At 34.8% G+C, this 22,098-nt stretch overlaps 2 protein-coding genes and 2 long non-coding RNA genes across 4 annotated transcripts in view; all 4 read left to right on the top strand.

Moving 5' to 3' along the window:
- Positions 1-22,098, top strand: part of LOC124452309 (hemicentin-1-like) — a 275,710-nt gene that overhangs the window by 249,615 nt on the left and 3,997 nt on the right. The window contains exons 19-26 of the mRNA XM_047002889.1: positions 14,743-14,997; positions 17,327-17,461; positions 17,513-17,608; positions 17,687-17,941; positions 19,164-19,283; positions 20,870-20,947; positions 21,055-21,150; positions 21,228-21,482. Of these exons, the coding sequence (XP_046858845.1) occupies positions 14,743-14,997; positions 17,327-17,461; positions 17,513-17,608; positions 17,687-17,941; positions 19,164-19,283; positions 20,870-20,947; positions 21,055-21,150; positions 21,228-21,482 (1,290 nt within the window). The remainder of the gene's footprint in view (positions 1-14,742; positions 14,998-17,326; positions 17,462-17,512; positions 17,609-17,686; positions 17,942-19,163; positions 19,284-20,869; positions 20,948-21,054; positions 21,151-21,227; positions 21,483-22,098) is intronic.
- LOC124451738 lies at positions 684-13,490 on the top strand. The gene is made up of 4 exons (XR_006950638.1): positions 684-708; positions 6,011-6,088; positions 13,077-13,280; positions 13,356-13,490. It is a non-coding gene; the product is annotated as an uncharacterized LOC124451738 (long non-coding RNA).
- LOC124451715 lies at positions 9,641-13,070 on the top strand. The gene is made up of 5 exons (XM_047002337.1): positions 9,641-9,861; positions 10,496-10,565; positions 11,714-12,061; positions 12,211-12,292; positions 12,999-13,070. Exons 1-4 carry the CDS (start codon positions 9,787-9,789, stop codon positions 12,213-12,215), a joined length of 498 nt encoding a protein of 165 aa, XP_046858293.1. The 5' UTR covers positions 9,641-9,786; the 3' UTR covers positions 12,216-12,292; positions 12,999-13,070.
- Positions 18,989-19,205, top strand: LOC124451731. Its single transcript, XR_006950630.1, has 2 exons — positions 18,989-19,085; positions 19,164-19,205. It is a non-coding gene; the product is annotated as an uncharacterized LOC124451731 (long non-coding RNA).

The raw sequence follows: 22,098 nt of genomic DNA, 5'->3' as shown, positions 1-22,098 counted from the left end.
TGAAAAACCGGAATTTTCACAGCACTAACAATGTTGACTCATAATTTTATTTTCAAAGATTATAAGCATTAAAATTCATCATTTAATTTTTTAGTAAAAATGGTAAAGACAAATTTAGTATTTTTGACTGTTACATTGATCACATTTCTTGGTCTTGCCAAAGGTATTTAACTTCAAATAACCATTTCTTTTTTACTTAAATGATTTTTGATGTATTTTTAGTTGTTGTATTAGTAATATTTAATTAGTTTATTTTTTCATTCACAATTTTTGAATAGAACCTGAATTAAGAAAATCAATTACTTTTGTTATGTTAGTAGAAGATGTATTTTTCCCTAAACTATCTTTTTATCAGTCATAGATATCAGCTAAATTTTAATTTCAGGAAGAATAATATCTCCACCTGATGGTCAAAGATTTGTATTTTTACCTGGATCTTCTCACAATATAACTTGGACATTAAATGTTATGGAAACATTAATGCATGGGTTTGGAGTTTTACACCTCGTGGTTCATCTTCCTCTCAACAAATTGCAGCAATTCTATTAATAGTGACATACCCGATATTCAGCATCACCTTTAACATTTGAAGTTTTTAAACCTGGAACTTTGTGGCTAAAGAATGTAAATCAAAGTTACAATGGTGAATTTACATTTAGTATTTTCACTTCTACTACTAGTTCATCAAAATAAATGTTTATATTGCTGGTAAGTTTTAATTATTTCAATCTTTCTTGTATTGTATGCATTGTTCTAAGTATTTAATGGGGGAAATTTGGCCTGAATATTTTGCCGAAGAAACGTTTATAACTGTTATTGTGTCGTTGCAAACTTTCTTTTTCGGAGTTGGATCTTTAGGACATTTGACAATGCTTCTGCAACTCATGCAATTGTAACAATAAGTGGCAATAATGGAGACCCAAATATGATACATCAGTCCTTAAGTCATTTGGTTTAGATGTTGAAGTTTTAAACCTGCAACTCTAATGTTAAAGAATATTACTCAAAGTTACATTGGTGTTTATAAATTTACTTAACTCCCGATCCTATTGACTCATTTGTAAACGTGTCTATTGCAAGTAAGTTGTATTTATTATTTTAAACTTAGCAGCGGGGTTATCCAAGCCTTTCATGTAATCTGAGTAGCTGTAGCATCGGGCGTAATTATACGATATATGACCGCAGTCTGGAATCCTATAGCTAAATACTTGAGCCGTTGAGCGAAGACAAATGCGAAGACTTGTTTTGTTTTGTTTTAATTTAAAAGAAAATTATAAGGTATCTTTTGATTTGAATAATCTATGTTAAAGTGCTTGTATCACAGATTTTACTACATTTGAGTATAGGACAAAATTAGTTATTGATATGACTTTCGACGTTTTGATACCACTTTCGACTTTAGTGTTATAAAATTTGATATCAATTGATCAACTGGTAATATCACTATTATGTCTCGCCGAACAAAGAACAGTCTATCCACGCTTACAGATGCTGATTTTAAAAGCTTGATTCTGAAATTGCCCAAAACAGATAAAACCAAAAAAAAAGATATTCCACCAGAAAGATCTGCCAAAGATAACGGAAACAAGACTAAAGAAAATGAAACGTGCACCGAACCTAATGATAAAGAACCAAAATTTTGCGCGCGCGTTGTTAATGTCGAGACATTTGTTTTAACGTTACCCAGCACAGACAAAATTGTTTCAGAAAAGTTAGACATAGACGATAATGCAAGTAAACTCGACCAAATCCTCACTCGTCTACGTATTTTAGAAGAAAAATCGAAAAACGATGATAACAAAAAAGCCGTCCTTCTAGTCGACAACGCGAAAATGGCAGCCGAGATTGACCATTTGAAATTTTCTATTAGCATGCTAAGAGAAGACAACAATCGAATCTTGTCTCTCCTTGATAACAATCAAAATGCTTGGATAGATGTCAATCGTAGGAATCAAACCAAGACCATCAACAAAACCAACATTTAATCCTCTTCCTCTAGTAAATAGATTTGGAAATCTCCACAATAAATCCCTCAAGGAAAATCACGTAGCTCCGACAGTTAGCACACGTCAATGGAAGTATGCCTCACTCAGTCAACTCAGTCCCAACTGAATGCTTACCGCTGTAAGCAAAGGAAAAGTTTTCAAATTAAAATTGGCAATCCTAATGAAGACAACGAGCAAACTGACAAAAAACTCAATCTCAACTGAATGCTTACCACAATAAACAGAAGAAAAAGTTCACCAAATTAAAATTGACACTCCTAACGACGACCAAAATATAACTGTCCAAAACCCATAACTATTTAGCTGCGTCAACTCTTATCATTGGTGACTCAATGTTGAAACATATAGATCCAAAAAGATCTCCTGGGCAGCGAGAGGAAATCTACCTGCCACTCCTTCAGTGGTGCAAAAAAAGGACATCCAGTTAAATGTCCTGGAGATCCCCAAAATAAATATGGTACTATTATTATTCATGTTGGTACTAATGATCTTGTCAATAGTAGTGCTGATGAAGTTGCCACAGGTTTAGAAACCTTGATTGTAAGTTCGAAGAAGTTAGCAGGTAAAGTGGGAATTTCAAGTGTTGTAAAAGATTTGATGGCAAGGTTTCCTTAAATAAAATGGCTTTTATAATTCTCTCATCTACAAATTATGCTCTAAACATAATGTTTCTTTTATAAATAACGAAAATATTGGCAAAATCACTTTAATGGCTCCAATCTCCACTTGAACAAATTGGGAGACCAATTTTTGGTAGTGCTATTTATCGCCACCTTACTCTCCTAATGATTTCTTTTTGCATTTTGAAAAATTAATCAAACAATTTGACGATCAACATAAAGAATTATATATTCTTGGTGATCTTAACTGCGACATGCTTAAACATGAACCTGTTACACCAACAAAGAAAATTATATCTCTATATGAATTGTATCAACTCTCTCAACTCATTAATTGTCCACGCGAGTAACACTGTCAACCTCGTATTGATCATGTAATAACTAATAGCCCAGACAATATTTCCCATTCTGGCGTCATACATAATGGAATTTCTGACCATAACATGATATTTGCGGTTAGGAAAATTAACTTTTCAAAAAAAACAAAATGAGAATACAGTTGAAATTAGAAACATGAAAAATTTCAATAGTGAAAAATTTATTGAAGATTTAACTTATCAGCATTTGGAGCACATATTTTATTTTGCTGATAATCCCAACGACATGTGGAATTTATGGAAAACGCTATTTAATGAAGTACTTAATAAACATGCTCCTATACAACATAAGAAAATCAATGTACCTTGGGTTACAAGGTACATTATACAACTTATTATTGACAGAAATGCATTCAAGAGAAAAGCCATCATAAACAAGAATAAAACTGATTGGAATATGCTTAAGCAACTAAGGGATAAAGTGAACAACATAGAAGTGAGAAAAGCTAAACAAAATTATTATGCAAGGACAATTGCTGGTCTAAAGAACAAACCAAAAGAGACTTGGAAAACAATCAACCATCTATTCGGCAGTCAAAACAGACGGGGCAATGTCAATGAGTTAAGTATAGATGGCATCAATCTGACAAACTCCGAGGATATTGCTGAGGGTTTCAATCTATATTTTTCAAAAATTGGGTCTGAATTGACTGAAAAACTTAACTCATTAAATTGTAACTTTCAAGAGTTTATGAAAAATCCCAAATCGGAATTTTCAAATTTTCAACCTGTAACCAAAAGTAAACTATCAAATGTTATGTAGTCTCTCCTATAAAAAATCTACTGGTATTGACAAAATTTCCATTAGCTGCGCCCATTATTGCTGACTCATTGACATTAGTATTTCACCATTCTATTACATCTTGTAACTTTCCTAATAATTGGAAAATTGCTAGACTTATTCCATTGTTCAAAACGGCCAAAAATTTGCCAACCAACTACAGAGCGATTTCTGTTTTACCGGCAGTCAGCAAAATTATGGAGAGGATTTTATACGAGCAACTTTATGATCACTTAACGAAATTTCACTTACTACGTGACTCCCAATTTGGCTTCCGAAAGCATCATTCAACAGCTACAGCCTTACTAGATTGTACCAATAGCTGGTATATAAATATTGACAAAATTATTCAACCTTGCTGTGTTCATTGACTTAAAAGGCTATCGACACTGTTGATCGTAAAATTTTACTAAATAAATTTAAACTGTATGGCATAAACGGAAATGCTTTATCTTTATTGACATCTTACTTGACAAACCGCACTCAGATATGTCAAATTAATAGAGCTGTTTCATCTAAACAGTTGTTAAGTGCGGTGTACATCTATTTTCTTTATTTGTAAGCACTTTTGTAAAATTGAATTGCAAACTCAACGGCCATTTTTATAGTAAACAAAGAAAGCAGGATAACTAATTTTCTGTTCTTTGAAAGTTCAGAGTTTCCTCCCCTTTATCATAAAGCATGGTTTATAAAGTAATGTAGCTATATATAAGCAGTTTGCCGAACGTATTTATTGGTGGGTTACAACCATCCCCCTGGGAGTAAGAGAAAAATAATGCTCGCCATGTTGGATGAAATTTACATTGTAAATAAGGAAAGTCCTTCGTTAAAATTATCCAGCATGGCGACTGTGAGGTAGTTTGCAATCCAAGAATTACAAAATCACAGAGGCAGACTGCCCTATTAAGACACCCGGAAGTTTCCCGGGGCTCCACGCATTCATATGCTCTTTTGCGTTGGCCCTTTTTCCGGAAAATAGTAAATAAAACACTGGTAAGCCTATTAAAGTACAACAGGATAAAGATAGTATTGCTACAATGGCAAAATGCAAAAGCATCAACGTGTATTAGTAAACTTCTATTGACATTCAGCTTTTGAGTAGTCTACGCTATTTAAAATTGCTTACAATTTGTTAGCCTAAAAGCTTTTTTGTTACTTCTAGCATAGTATTTTACGTTAAAACATTTTGTTCAATGGTGCAAGCAAGTGATATGGACTAGCCTAGTGCTGGGAACATCATGCAATTCTCAAAGAACAAAATCCTCAAAATCTTATTTTTCGTTTTATTAGTTATGTAGTTCATTTGAGTTCTCGCCTTAACTTGGTATAGCCAAGTAGCTGTCAATAATTTATACTCGATATAGCAGCACATGCACTTCAGCCCCTCTCCCCTACAAATAGCTACTTGCTACAAACAAGCACTCCTTTCTGAGTTTTCCTAGTAAGTCATGAACAGGTCAGTCCGCCACTGCAACACCACAGCATTTGGTTTAGAATTGTAGATAAAAATAGACCAGGGGGTGCAGCGTATATCGTTTGTGGGAACTAAAAAATATTCAAACGATGTGCAACCCTAAATGGTTAACGACATGGCGTGTGCCGGTGTTTTTTTCCATAATTCCATATACCTTCAGCCCCTGCTTCATGCTATTGTTTTAAGTTCTAGCGGTTGTTTGGGCCGTCATGTGGCCCATGTTATGGTCGATTCTAAAAGTATGGATTAAATTGTGTATTAGCCACTCAGATAAGGAGAGCAGTCAAATGAAATTTTGCGATAATGTCATGAAGCCTACGGGAAAATGGAGGAGAGTTGAATTTTAAAAAAATATGAACTACCTAATCACAAATGTATAAAACATGTTTAATGTTAACTCAAACTGCAAGTTAAAAAAACTGAAGATGTTTGAAGTTTTGCAGTATCTTTGGATTGCTACTTCAAAGTAGATGCAATTCTTTCCTGGAGCAGGTTTATTATGCTAAATAGTATGTGTCAGCGCAATGCTTATCACAAAATTGGCAACAAAAACGCAGGACTTCTTATTGTTTAACTAGCGTTGCATTAATTGTGACAGAAACATTTTCAGCTATTAGTTGGAAGTTTATTAAATCCTTGTAATTTAAGAAAAATTCCTAAACCTTTATTTTTTCGTTATGTTTAGAAGAAGAGTGTTTTAGCGTCCATTTTCTTTATTATAATTAGTGAAAATTTTCTGTTTTTGTTTTCAGCTAAACCAAACGTGATAATTGAATGTTCAACACCTCTGGTTGTGAGTAAAGGTGATAATGTGTCATGTGTATGTAGAGGTGTAGGAGGTAACCCTCCTGCTATTGTCACATGGTTTGATAAAAATAACACAGCAGTTAATGGTACTGGAGAAGAGAGTAAGGAATTGGTATTGACCAATGTTACATTGAATGATGGTGGAAATTACAAATGTATAGCAGAAAGTTATAAAGAAAGTTATAATGATTCACGTTTTAGAGATGAAAAATCCATTGATATACAAGTGAAATGTAAGTTATGGAGTTATAAGATATTTGAGAAATAAAAGATGTTTACCTTGTTTGCACAGGCTTATGGAAACCGAGGAAACCTTTTTTCAAACGTCTCCGAAGTTTACATAAGCCAATGCAAACACGAAAAAACATCTTTTATTTTTTTTATGAATTATCAATAATTCGATAAGACAACCGTTTTAATTTTTCCACTAACATGTGTTTATGATTGATTTGCAAATTTTCTTTGATTGGTTTTCATAAACCAGTTCACTGGTTTTTTCCATAATTCCATATACCTTCAGCCCTGCTTCATGCTATTGTTTTAAGTTTTAGCGGTTGTTTGGGCTGTCATGTGGCCCATGTTATGGTCGATTCTAAAAGTATGGATTAAATTGTGTATTAGCCACTCAGATAAGGAGAGCAGTCAAATGAAATTTTGCGATAATGTCATGAAGCCTACTGGAAAATGGAGGAGAGTTGAATTTTAAAAATATGAACTACCTAATCACAAATGTATAAAACATGTTTAATGTTAACTCAAAGGAGAGCAGTCAAATGAAATTTTGCGATAATAGGGAGCTTTAGCAAAGACTACGAGTACGACTACGAGTACCATTTACGTCATTTTGGCGCGAAAACATTGTTGCGACAACAAAAACACGTAGCCGTCATCAATCTGAGTACGATGTTTTGTAAAAATTCGTAGTCGCGACTACGATGTCTTTTTAAGCAAAGAAAGTAGGTATATTTCTTCATTCTGTAAGAAATTAGTTTACAGTACTATTTTCAAATCAAGTTTGACATACACAGCACATACAACAATAAATTTTATTCTTTACAGATGCGACATTCCTCTTCCGGTTTTTACCCCTGTCTCACTGACGCTTACAAATAAATACCCTATTGTTTCTATCATGACTATTATTATGATTCTGTCTTTAATTTCAGTCAAACCAAACGTGTCGATTAACTGTTCATCTCCTCTGTTTGTGAATGAAAGTGATGGTGTGTCATGTGTATGTAGAGGTGAAGGAGGTAACCCTCCTGCTAAAGTCACATGGTTTGATAAAGATAGCACAACAGTTGGTAGATTTGGAGTTGAAAGTGCGACTTTAGTAATCACTGGTGCCTCACCAAAGGATCGTGGAAGTTACAAATGTAAAGCTGAAAGTTTTAATGATCCACGTTTCATTGACGAAAAATCCATTGAAATAATAGTGAATTGTAAGTTGCGAACTTATATATTTAGTACTTTTGCAATAAGGTTTTCAAATTGTGAAATACGTAGAATTTTCAATTTTAAATTTTAGATAAACCAAGAAGTACGAACATATCCCTATCAAAAATTGGTGAAAGTGTGAATAAAACCTGCGAATCAGATGGTTTCCTCCGCCAACCTTCATTATTCATCATAAAGATGCTGGTAGTATACGTATTGTCAGTTATAATAAGACATACATCATTCAATCTGTCAACTTCAATCACAATGGTTCATATCGTTGTGAAGCAAAGAATAAACTGGGGAATGATTTTTCTCAGTTTCAACCTCTCACTGTTGTTAACGAAGGTAAAATTAAGAACCTCAGCTTATCACTTGTTGGACTTTTATTTTGCATTATGTACGAACTTTCTTGGTAGCAAAGGTGAAAGACCGATGTTTATCTTTTGTAATTAGCATTAGACTTCTTGAATGCGCTTGAATACCATTATAACAATAAAATTTCAGTAAACAACGAAGATTGCTCTGATTACATAACTTTTTACTGGCTCGTGTGGTAAAGCAAAGACTGGCAATGTCTGCATGCTGCATTAACCATAACATTTTTTTCTATGTATATATATTCTTCAATGACTATCAGTAAAAATATGTTTAACTTATCTGTATTTCCCAGTATAATCATTAAAGTGTTTATAAACGTAAATTGCCTAGAGTTCATTAATTGTAAATAGATTACTTGGCGTGAATTGCTTGAATGACTGGAATTTCAAACTAGCAAATTTTCATGATTTGGTGGCACGCATTTCAATATTGAAGGAATTTCAATATTGGAATCATTCTCATTTGAACAATTTTGTAATTGTGCTAGCTCCTATATTAAGCTCATTCAGTCTATCATCGTCGATAATTACGTCATTGATGACGTTTACCTTGACGTCATCAATTAGTTCAACTCCCACTAACAACGGTAACTTTTTAACGTTTTTCTTTAATTCTTTTATGTGGAACATCATTTATGGAGAGCGTGTCTCACCATTTGTTTTAAACTTTTTATTAATTTATCAATTTACGTATGACCTGACACTAACTTTAGTGTGTATTGTGAATTTTATTTTTTTGCATATCGCATTGTTTCATTCTGGCTATTTCAAACTATTTGCTAGACCTATTTAAAAGCTATTGATTAATGTTTGAATTTGGTGGGTCGTCAAGAAGACTGTTTGATAAAATTTATCAAAGTTCACAACTCTTTATTTAAGTTAGCCAAAATACTTCTACAAGCAAAGATAATGGTAACAATAATTCTACAGTTAAAGATGATGATGATGATGGACCAAATATTGCTCTGATTGTTGGTATTGCTGTTGGAGCGGTTTTCCTTGTCGCCATTATAGTTGTTGTCATTTTCTGCTGTCGTAAATCAAAGCAAAGTAAGTTCAGCTTGGTAGCGTTGCATGAAATTTTAATCCGATCTGTATTGACGCTTTATTTTAAACCGGATTTGCAATTCTATATTGTCCCCAAATTTTGTAAAATTTTCTTTCATTTAAGATTCTAAGCTAATGGTAAAACAATGTAAATACAACGATTAAAAGAAATTATAGAACAATACTGTAGTACTTTTAATTTCTGAATTTGTTTTGGTGACTTGTTGAGTTTAGTGTTCTGGTTTTAAACACATCTTTTAAGAACTATTACGTTATTATTTTAACCATTCACCATGGTATTTGCTCTTTTTTAAACAATTTTAAATTCTAATATACCCGATTAAAAAGAGCAAAGTCGTCTGACGTCATCCATGTACAGTCCTTTGCTAAACAGAAGTTTGCAGTCCAACCATCTGAATTGAAGTCGCTTAGGTTGAAATGGTAAAAGTTAAAGGACAACTTGGTTATTTGTCATTTGATTCACTGTTTTACGAAATCAAAAATTTATCAGTGATGCATGCCCCCTGGGACTCGTCAAGAACATTCTCAATCTAGCCACGTTTGGTATTTTCAGCTAAAACTGCAGGATAAGATCATTGGTAAGATAGATAGGGTAAGCAGGGGGGTGGATCAAGCTTTCCCAGGGCCCCTGGCGATTCCAAAGTCCCCCCCCTCCTAACTGGAATTCTTTGTAGACAAAGTATAAGAAATTTTAAATTGTGCATTAAAATTGTGAAAATTACTAAGAATATTTCAGCAAAAGCGATTTATACAGATGTTATTTTTCACAATGATTTTCTTACCAAATCCACTTGTGGATGCTCATCGTCTTCAAGAGCATTGTAATCAACTAAAAAATGGATATTGGCACAGCGTGTCGAAGTATGCTTTCACAATTTATACATTCATCTAAAAGCACCATTAAGTCATATGTAAGGATAAAATTACAGAATAAAGATTGTGTGGCTGGTATTCTTTTTTTAAAACAACTCTGGGCAATTTGTGTGGCTTGTCATGAGAAAGGTTTTGATAAAATATGATCGCTCTGTTACATATGACAGCGTTGTCACGGCGTTTAAATTCTTTTCATTACTTATATAAATATTTGCACAACATGAGATGCGTAAATTATGTGAAATAAGGAAAATTAGCCGGTTTATTTAAGAAATACGTGAAGATTTTTCACCAGCTTAGCTACTTCAGTATTGTTTAAGGTAAAGTGAATCATTTAAAATGTTAACAAATATTGTTGGACAAGATTATTTGTAAATAATTTTATTGACATTTCACGGCATTTCCTGTGGAATTAAGAGTTGTCTGAGATGTATCATAGTGGAAAGTTCTTTAGTACTTCCAAAAGTACAAAACAAAAATCTTGTTTTCTGGCAACAACAGAGGATGTTTTTTATCGAAAATTTAGGAAGTTTTACTGATGCTCTTGTTTTCTTCAATATTAATGGTTATAGGAAATCAAAAATATACATAAAATATGAAGGAATACATCATATATTTATGTAGTAGTTCTGTGATTTTATTTAAGTTGCATCTTCACCTTTACCTTTACAGACTGAATACAAGATGGAAAAGTTTGGCTTCCTTTCATTTGTTTTGTTCTGTTGGATTTCATCTTGTCAAGGTATTTATTATTTTTATTAGATCATTAAGGAAGTTAATGTTTATTTTTGTCAAATAAAACTGTGGAATTTGCTTAGAAATTTAAGATATATTGACTAAAATACTCACTTAATTCTTCAGTATGTGTACAATGACCATAACCAGTTCTGCATTGAATGAAATAATTTAAAAGCAATACCTGGCAGTATTTTAGAAGACAAAGAATGTTCTTTACCTTATAAATACATGCATGTAATGATTATTGAGCAAAGAAGTAAGAATATCTCATTGATGATTCGACAACAGAATCTTTTGTGGTAAAAAGTGATAGCACTTGTTCTTGTACAATAAAGCCAAATGTGTTTCATCATTATAAAATATGCAGCTCTATGTGGCTGAAGTGCAAATCTAAATTATAAATTATTGAATATTTATATGTCTGTTATTATTTATCTATTGTTCTCATACCAACAAGTCGACATGTAAGTAAAAGATCACATTTGGTCTTGATGCTGTCACACTAGTTTGTACAGCTCAATTTTAACCAAAAAAAATTTAGTTATCAATTACACAATTTTTTTGGAAACCCAGAGACTGTAGGGTGTTCATAATTTCTCTCATATGCATCATAGTTGGAAAGTGACTGCTGTCTTTTCATATCTGGTTGAAGTAATGTTCATCTTCACTCCGTCTACTGTGTATTTTATTCATGGTAGTACTTGATATTGTGTCAACTGTATCTTTATCCACTGTCTTCATTTCTTGTGTAATTTTCATCCAACATTAGTTCAGTGATTAAACATCTCTGTGTACAGTGTTTCAGATGATTTGGACCCTCCTAAAAATAGTTAAAATAAATAAGTAAATTTTCATCAACAAAATGAAAAATGCCACAATTTTTATTAGGAGTATTGAAAATTAAATTAATCATTTACGTAATAAAAATAAGAAAATTTCGCGTAACAGACCTCCAGGGGTCACCTAGGGTTGAAATGGCAATTCCCTTAAATTGGAGTTAGTCCGAGCCTTGTTCTATATGTTAATTTTGTTTTATATGTTTCTGTTATCTATCCTTTGCTACTGTTTTTATTTAATAATTGATATTTAATGAATTAAAATGAATTAAACGTTATTAGATTTTATACATTTATCTTTCATTTCTTGTCATAGGAATAATTCAATCACCTCCCCCTGGCACAAATTTTACATTTCTACCTGGAGAAACACACAGTATAACGTGGACATTTAATGATAGTGAAAGTGATTTGGACATTAGAAATTGGTATTTTACTGGTAGTAATGATGGTTCATCACAAACGCGATTGGCCATTGTCTTTGAGAACTTTAATGTATTCAAGTCCAGTTCACAAATTCTTCCAAATTATGACGTCTACAAACCTTCAACGCTGCAATTAAGAAATATCACTCATAGTTATGATGGAACGTATGAGTTTCAATTAGCAAGAAAGGACAGTGCGTTATCTCCTTTTATATCTAAAGTCAGAGTTTTCGTTGCAAGTAAGTCATTCCTGTTTTTATTATTTCATATTTTATCAATTTTAGTAATTGGTATTTGAATATTTAATATAATTACAATATGATTTATATCGATCATTTTAAATGCACGACAATTTTTTTGAAAGTAAACATGTTTGGCCTTTTAATAGCCTAATGATATCATCAGTAAAAAAGGACGAGAGTTACCTTCTTAGACATAACCTCCATATTTCACAAAATAACTTAGACACGGTGAGTGTATTGTGATGAATTTTTTTAGTTTTACATTTCATAACTACAAAGTTGATAAAGAAAAGAAAGAGAACAATGTCTTCCAGAAAACATTTTTTGCAGTCAAAAGACAGAATTACACAGTTAAATTTTTCAGCTACGTTAGTTTAAATAATTTATAAGAAAAAGGAACTGCAATTTAAATTCAAATTACATTTTGCTGGGTTTAGGGCTGTTCATATGAGCCCGGCTAACTGTGATTCAATGAGGCCTTGAATGATTCTGGCAAATGGAAACGATTCAATACTTGTCGTCAGATAAATCTTCTCGAGCAATTTCGCAATATTCTGATTTAATAACTACGCAAAACATTTAAAATTTGAACAACCAGTTCGGCCTAATTAGAGAATGTTAAAGAGTGACTTTTTGCGCTTTAAGGGCAATTGTAATTTTTATAAAAATTACTTATAAGCTTAAAGTTTTGCCTCCTTTTAATGACTCGAAATCATTTAACGCCTCACTGAATCCTGGTTAGCCGGGCTCATATAAAAATCCCCTTAGTTCATTGTTACTAAAAATTCATGAATGTTCATTACCCTGCAGGTAATTTTTTGGTAAAATCTCGAGGATGAAAATGTTTTTAACAAACTTGATTCTTAACTGACTGTATTGTTGTTAGATAGTGTTATGTAAAACGATGTCTTCAATTTGTCTTCTCTTCTTTTAGTAAAACCAAATGTTACAATTAGTTGTTCGAATCCTCTGTTTGTGGATGAAGGTGATAATGTGTCATGTGTATGTAGAGGTGAAGGAGGTAACCCTCCTGCTAATGTCACATGGTTTAATAAAAATAACAACATAATTGGTGATGTTGGAGTTGTAAATAAGACATTAGTAATCACTAATGCTACAGTGAATGATGGTGGAAATTACACATGTAAAGCACAAAGTTTTAATGATCCAAGGTTTAGAGATGAGAAATCCATTGAAATAACAGTGACACCTATATGTAAGTTTGCGAGGCGTCATTTCAAATCTCATTATAAATGTTTACAGAATATTGAATTTTGTTAATTCTATACAGATCCCCACAACAAACCAATATCACCATCAGTCCGATATCAGTTAGAAAAGGTCAAAATGTGACAATAACCTGTGAATCAGATGGTTATCCTGAACCAACCTACACTATTTATCATAATGGTGCAGTTATCAGTAATAATAAGACATACATCATTCAATCTGTCAACTTCAATAACGCTGGTTCATATCGTTGTGAAGCAAAGAATAAACTGGGAAATGATTTATCTGATGTTAAAAATCTTACTATCATCAGAGGTAGAATTACAATTTTACTTCATCAATTTCTGGGCTAGTATTCTGCATTGTACATGAACAAATTACGACTGTTCAGTTTCATCCCATTTGTACACGATCGTACAAGTTTGTGCTGAACAATTGAAGATAGTAATATATTTTTCTTTGTAGAGATTAATAGAGATTTAGATTCGTTGTGCTAAAAGACTACCACTGCCAATTATGATTGACTCGTAAGCCTACGCCTCATATACCCCTTTTCCTACCTGCTGCGCTGACGTATGCATCTGTCGTCACCTAGCTGTTAACTTTGCCTATTGCATATCCTCATTAAATAGGTTATCAAGAGCCTTAGACCAATAGTTCTTCGAAGACCAATGATAGTTGTTTAGGCTTCATAATAAGTCAAACTTTTTATGTCTAGTCGGTCACGCGATGGTCTTTCAAAATTTCAAAATTTATTATTAATATGCATCTTGAAATTTGAGTGATTATTGTTATTTTGTTGTTCTTTTGCAACATCAAAGTCTTTTTTACAAATGAAATTTTACTAAGCAAATTGGTTAATAATGCAGCGGTTTAATCCAAAAATCTCATTGATATCAGTTTAGTGGAAGATTTCCACTAATTTGGACTTTAGCTACTGATAAGCGGGCTTCGTGCTGGCTTGTGACTGGTTAGGGCATCGATCCAACACTCCTAAGAAAATGCACCTAACACTAACGAATACCGTCATTATTAATTTTCTTTTCATAACTAATTTAAGAAAGGAATATTTTCTGTTTTAATTTCAGTGAAACCTACAGTGGTAATTAATTGTTCAACACCTCTGGTTGTCAATGAAGGTGATAATGTATCATGTGTATGTAAAGGTGAAGGAGGTATCCCTCCTGCTAATGTCACATGGTTTAATAAAGATAACAACATAATTGGTGATGTTGGAGTTGTAAGTAAGACATTAGTAATCACTAATGTTACATTAAATGATGGTGGAAATTACACATGTAAAGCACAAAGTTATAATGATCCACGTTTTAAAGATGAAAAATCTGTTGAAGTGACAGTGAAAGCTGCTTGTAAGTTTGTAAGACAGCATTTCAGATCTCATTATAAACGTTTGTGTAGAATATTGAATTTAATTTTATTCTATACAGATCCACCACAACAAACCAATATTACCATCAGTCCAATGTCAGTAAAAAAAGGTCAAAATGTGACAATAACCTGTGAATCAGATGGTTATCCTGAACCAACCTACACTATTTATCATAATGGTGCAGTTATCAGCAATAATAAGACATACATTATTCAATCTGTCAACTTCAATAACGCTGGTTCATATCGTTGTGAAGCAAAGAATAGACTGGGAAATGATTCATCTCAAGTTAAAAATCTTACTATCATCAGAGGTAAAATTAAAATTTTACTTCATCAATTTTTGGGCTAGTATTCTGCATTGTACTTGAACAAATTACGACTGTTCAGTTTCATCCCATTTGTACACGATAGTACAAGATTGTGCTGAACAATGAAGATAGTTATATATTTTTCTTTGTTGGCGCGATTTAGATTGGTTGTGCTGAATGACTACCACTGCCAATTATGATTGACTCTTAAGCCTACACCTCATATACCCCTTTCGCTGCCTGCCGGGCTGACGTGTATGCATGTCTTTACTCTTCATATACCCCTTTCGCTGCCTGATGCGCTGACGTGTATGCATGTCTTTACTCCTCATATGCCCCTTACGCGGCCTGCTGCGTTGACGTGTATGCATGTCTTTACTCCTCATATACCTCTTTCGCTGCCTGCCGGGCTGACGTGTATGCATGTCTTTACACCTCATATACCCTTTCGCTGCTTGCCGGGCTGACTTGTATGCATGTCTTTACTCCTCATATACCCCTTTCGCTGCCTGCCGGGCTGACGTGTATGTCTTTACTCTTCATATACCCTTTCGCTGCCTGATGCGCTGACGTGTATGCATGTCTTTACTCCTCATATGCGACTTCCTCGCTTGCGCTGCGTTGACGTTATTTTGCTGCGTGTATGTTTGCTCCTCATATGCCACTTTCGCTTCCTGCCGGGCTGACGTGTATGCATGTCTTTACTATTTATATACCCCTTTCGCTGCCTGATGCGCTGACGTGTATGCATGTCTTTACTCCTCATATGCCCCTTACGCTGCCTGCTGCGTTGACGTGCATGCATGTCTTTACTCCTCATATACCTCTTTCGCTGCCTGCCGGGCTGACGATGTATGCTTATCTTTATATCCTCTTTCGCTGCTGCTGCGCTGACGTGTATGCATGTCTTTACACCTCATATACCCCTTTCGCTGCCTGCCGGGCTGACTTGCGTAATCTTCCTCATATACCTTTCGCTACCTGCCGGGCTGACGATGTATACATGTCTTTACTCTTCATATACCTTTCGCTGCCTGATGCGCTGACGTGTATGCATCTTTACTCCTCATATGCCCTTACGCTGCCTGCTGCGTTGATGTGTATGCATCTTTACTCCTCATATACCTCTTTCGCTGCCTGCCGGCTGACGTATGTATGTCTTTACTCCTCATATACCTCTTTCGCTGCCTGCTGCGCTGACGTGTGTATGTCTTTACACCTCATATACCCTTTCGCTGCCCCGGCTGACGATGTACATGTCTTTACTCCTCATATGCCACTTTCCTGCTGCGCTGAGGTATTCATGTCTTTACTCCTCATATGCCACTTTCGCTTCCTGCTGCGCTGATATATGCATCTCTTATACTCCTTTCGCTGCCTGATGCGCTGCCGTATGCATGTCTTTACTCCTCATATGCCACTTTCGCTTCCTGCTGCGCTGAGGTATGCATGTCTTTACCTCATATGCCACTTTCGCTTCCTGCTGCGCTGACGTATCTTTACTCCTCATATACCTTTCGCTGCCTGATGCGCTGACGTGTATGCATGTCTTTACTCCTCATATGCCCCTTTCGCTGCCTGCTGCGCTGACGTATGCATGTCTTTACTCCTCATATGCCACTTTCGCTTCCTGCTGCGCTGAGGTATATGCATGTCTTTACTCCTCATATGCCACTTTCGCTGCCTGCTGCGCTGACGTGTATGCATGTCTTTACTCCTCATATGCCACTTTCGCTTCCTGCTGCGCTGAGGTATATGCATGTCTTTACTCCTCATATGCCACTTTCGCTGCCTGCTGCGCTGACGTATGCAACTGTCGTCACCTAGCTGTTAACTTTCCTATTGCATATCTTCATTAAATAGGTTATCAAGAGACTTAAACGGCTATGATTTGTTTGTAGTTCTTCGAAGACCAACAATATTTGTTTACGCTTCATAATAAGTCAATATTTTTTATGTCTAGTCGGTCACGCGATTGATTTTCAAAATTTAAAAATTTATCATTAATATGCATCTTGAAATTTGAGTGATTATTGTTATTTTGTTGTTCTTTTCCAACATCAAAGTCTTTTACAAATGAAATTTTTATTAAGCAAATTGGTTAATAATGCAGCGGCTTAGTCCAAAATCTCATTGGATAGCAGTTTAGTGGAAAATTTCCACTAATCTGGACTTTAGCGACTGATAAGCGGGCTTCGTGCTGGCTTGTGACTGGTTAGGGCATCGATCCAACACTCCTAAGAAAATGCACCTAACACTAACGAATACTCTCATTATTAATTTTCTTTTCATAACTAATTTAAGAAAGGAATATTTTCTGTTTTAATTTCAGTGAAACCTACAGTGGTAATTAATTGTTCAACTCCTCTGGTTGTGGATGAAGGTGATAATGTGTCATGTGTATGTAGAGGTGAAGGAGGTATCCCTCCTGCTAATGTCACATGGTTTGATAAACATAACAACATAATTGGTGATGTTGGAGTTGTAAATAAGACATTAGTAATCACTAATGTTACAGTAAATGATGGTGGAAATTACACATGTAAAGCACAGAGTTATAATGATCCACGTTTTAGAGATGAAAAATCTATTGAAGTAACAGTGAAAGCTGCTTGTAAGTTTGTAAGACAGCATTTCAGATCTCATTATAAACGTTTGTGTAGAATATTGAATTTAATTTTATTCTATACAGATCCACCACAACAAACCAATATTACCATCAGTCCAATGTCAGTAAAAAAAGGTCAAAATGTGACAATAACCTGTGAATCAGATGGTTATCCTGAACCAACCTACACTATTTATCATAATGGTGCAGTTATCAGCAATAATAAGACATACATTATTCAATCTGTCAACTTCAATAACGCTGGTTCATATCGTTGTGAAGCAAAGAATAGACTGGGAAATGATTCATCTCAAGTTAAAAATCTTACTATCATCAGAGGTAAAATTAAAATTTTACTTCATCAATTTTTGGGCTAGTATTCTGCATTGTACTTGAACAAATTACGACTGTTCAGTTTCATCCCATTTGTACACGATAGTACAAGAATGTGCTGAACAATGAAGGTAGTTATATATTTTTCTTTGTTGGTGAGATTTAGATTCGTTTTGCTGAATGACTACCACTGCCAATTATGATTGACTCTTAAACCTACACCTCATATACCCCTTTCGCTTCCTGCTGCGCTGAGGTATATGCATGTCTTTACTCCTCATATACCCCTTTCGCTGCCTGCCGGGCTGACGTGTATGCATGTCTTTACTCTTCATATACCCCTTTCGCTGCCTGATGCGCTGACGTATATGCATGTCTTTACTCTTCATATACCCTTTCGCTGCCTGATGCGCTGACGTGTATGCATGTCTTTACTCCTCATATGCCCCTTACGCTGCCTGCTGCGTTGACGTGTATGCATGTCTTTACTCCTCATATACCTCTCTCGCTGCCTGCTGACGTGTATGCATGTCTTTACTCCTCATATACCTCTTACGCTGCCTGCTGCGCTGACGTGTATCATGTCTTTACTCCTCATATACCAAAGTCTTTTGACAAATGCATGTTTTACTTATAGCCCATTGGCTAATAATGCAGCGGTTTAATGTCTTTACTCTTCATATCTTTAGTGGAAGATTTCCACTAATTTGCACTTTAGCTACTCATATGCGGGCTTCGTGCTGGCTTGTGACTGTTGCATCGATCCACACTCCTAAGATAATGCACCTAACACTAACGAATACGTCATTACTTAATTTTCTTTGCCATAACTTTAATTTAAGAAAGGAATATTTTCTGTTTTAATTTCAGTGAAACCTACAGTGGTAATTAATTGTTCAACACCTCTGGTTGTCAATGAAGGTGATAATGTATCATGTGTATGTAAGGTGAAGGAGGTATCCCTCCTGCTAATGTCACATGGTTTAATAAAGATAACAACATAATTGGTGATGTTGGGTTGTAAGTAAGACATTAGTAATCACTAATGTTACATTAAATGATGGTGGAAATTACACATGTAAAGCACAAAGTTATAATGATCCACGTTTTAAAGATGAAAAATCTGTTGAAGTGACAGTGAAAGCTGCTTGTAAGTTTGTAAGACAGCATTTCAGATCTCATTATAAACGTTTGTGTAGAATATTGAATTTAATTTTATTCTATACAGATCCACCACAACAAACCAATATTACCATCAGTCCAATGTCAGTAAAAAAAGGTCAAAATGTGACAATAACCTGTGAATCAGATGGTTATCCTGAACCAACCTACACTATTTATCATAATGGTGCAGTTATCAGCAATAATAAGACATACATTATTCAATCTGTCCTTCAATAACGCTGGTTCATATCGTTGTGAAGCAAAGAATAGACTTGGAAATGATTCATCTCAAGTTAAAATCTTACTATCATCAGAGGTAAAATTCAAATTTTACTTCATCAATTTTGGCTAGTATTCTGCATTGTGCTTGAACAAATTACGACTGTTCAGTTTCATCCATTTGTACACGATAGTACAAGATTGTGCTGAACAATGAAGATAGTTATATATTTTTCTTTGTTGGCGCGATTTTGATTGGTTGTGCTGAATGGTCTACCACTGCCAATTATGATTGACTCTTAAACCTACACCTCATATACCCTTTCGCTGCCTGCCGGGCTGTGCGTGTATGCATGTCTTTACTCTTAACCATGCCTTTCGCTGCCTGATGCGGCTGCGTGTATGCATGTCTTTACTCCTCATATGCCACTTTCCTTCCTGCTGCGCTGACGTTTATGCATGTCTTCCTCCTCATACCCCTCACTTGTCCATCACTATTCTGCTTTACTCCTCATTCCTTCCACATCTGCCCTGACCCTGCCTTTACCCTCCACTGCGCTTGGCGATGTGCATATCTTTACTCCCTCATGCTGCCTCTTTCGCTGCCTGCTGACTTGCTTGATGTATCCACCTCATATACCTTTCCTTTCGCTCCGCTGGCTGTCACATGTTTACACCTCATATACCACTTTCGCTTCCTGATGCGCTGACGCATGTCATTTCTTTCCTCCTCATATATACTTTCATTCCTCTTTCGTTTGGAATATATGCATCTTTATCCTCATATGCCACTTTCGCTTGCTGCTGACATTATGCATGTTTATCCTCATATACCCCTTTCGCTGCCTTCTGCGCTGACATGTATGCATGTCTTTACTCCTCATATGCCACTTTCGCTTCCTGCTGCGCTGACGTATATGCATGTCTTTGCTCCTCATATACCCCTTTCGCTGCCTTCTGCGCTGACGTGTATGCATGTCTTTTTTCCTCCTATACCGCTTTCGCTGCCTGCTGCGCTGACGTATGCATCTGTCGTCACCTAGCTGTTAACTTTCCTATTGCATATCTTCATTAAATAGGTTATCAAGAGACTTAAACGGCTATGATTTGTTTGTAGTTCTTCGAAGACCAACAATATTTGTGTAGGCTCCATAATAAGTCAATATTTTTTATGTCTAGTCGGTCACGCGATTGATTTTCAAAATTTCAAAATTTATTATTAATATGCATCTTGAAATTTGAGTGATTATTGTTATTTTGTTGTTCTTTTCCAACATCAAAGTCTTTTTACAAATGAAATTTTTATTAAGCAAATTGGTTAATAATGCAGCGGCTTAGTCCAAAAATCTCATTGGATAGCAGTTTAGTGGAAAATTTCCACTAATCTGGACTTTTAGCGACTGATAAGCGGGCTTCGTGCTGGCTTGTGACTGGTTAGGGCATCGATCCAACACTCCTAAGAAAATGCACCTAACACTAACGAATACTCTCATTATTAATTTCTTTTCATAACTAATTTAAGAAAGGAATATTTTCTGTTTTTAATTTCAGTGAAACCTACAGTGGTAATTAATTGTTCAACTCCTCTGGTTGTGGATGAAGGTGATAATGTGTCATGTGTATGTAGAGGTGAAGGAGGTATCCCTCCTGCTAATGTAACATGGTTTGATAAACATAACAACATAATTGGTGATGTTGAGTTGTAAGTAAGACATTAGTAATCACTAATGTTACAGTAAATGATGGTGGAAATTACACATGTAAAGCACAGAGTTATAATGATCCACGTTTTAGAGATGAAAAATCTATTGAAGTAACAGTGAAAGCTACTTGTAAGTTTGTAAGACAACATTTCAGATCTCATTATAAACGTTTGTGTAGAATTTGAATTTAATTTTATTCTTTACAGATCCACCACAACAAACCAATATCACCATCAGTCCAATGTCAGTAAAAAAAGGTCAAAATGTGACAATAACCTGTGAATCAGATGGTTATCCTGAACCAACCTACACTATTTATCATAATGGTGCAGTTATCAGTAATAATAAGACATACATCATTCAATCTGTCAACTTCAATAACGCTGGTTCATATCGTTGTGAAGCAAAGAATAAACTGGGAAATGATTTATCTGATGTTAAAAATCTTACTATCATCAGAGGTAGAATTACAATTTTACTTCATCAATTTCTGGGCTAGTATTCTACATTGTACATGAACAAATTACGACTGTTCAGTTTCATCCCATTTGTACACGATCGTACAAGTTTGTGCTGAACAATTGAAGATAGTAATATATTTTTCTTTGTAGAGATTAATAGAGATTTAGATTCGTTGTGCTAAAAGACTACCACTGCCAATTATGATTGACTCGTAAGCCTACGCCTCATATACCCCTTTTGCTACCTGCTGCGCTGACGTATGCATCTGTCGTCACCTAGCTGTTAACTTTCCTATTGCATATCTTCATTAAATAGGTTATCAAGAGACTTAAACGGCTATGATTTGTTTGTAGTTCTTCGAAGACCAACAATATTTGTGTAGGCTCCATAATAAGTCAATATTTTTTATGTCTAGTCGGTCACGCGATTGATTTTCAAAATTTAAAAATTTATTATTAATATGCATCTTGAAATTTGAGTGATTATTGTTATTTTGTTGTTCTTTTCCAACATCAAAGTCTTTTTACAAATGAAATTTTTATTAAGCAAATTGGTTAATAATGCAGCGGCTTAGTTCAAAAATCTCATTGGATAGCAGTTTAGTGGAAAATTTCC

This window comes from Xenia sp. Carnegie-2017, unplaced genomic scaffold (assembly GCF_021976095.1).
Source record: "Xenia sp. Carnegie-2017 unplaced genomic scaffold, XeniaSp_v1 HiC_scaffold_24, whole genome shotgun sequence".
Classification (NCBI taxonomy): Eukaryota; Metazoa; Cnidaria; class Anthozoa; order Malacalcyonacea; family Xeniidae; genus Xenia; species Xenia sp. Carnegie-2017.
Note: the sequence above shows the minus strand (reverse complement) of the source record. Positions and strands in the feature narration are given on the sequence as shown.

Excerpts from the sequence above, each read along its gene's own strand:
- LOC124451715 (XM_047002337.1), top strand. The coding sequence starts at position 9,787 with ATGGATATTGGCACAGCGTGTCGAAGTATGCTTTCACAATTTATACAT. Across the intron at positions 9,862-10,495 it reads AAAGCACCATTAAGTCATAT|ACTGAATACAAGATGGAAAA; the intron begins GTAAGGATAAAA and ends TTACCTTTACAG. Across the intron at positions 10,566-11,713 it reads TTGGATTTCATCTTGTCAAG|GAATAATTCAATCACCTCCC; the intron begins GTATTTATTATT and ends TTCTTGTCATAG.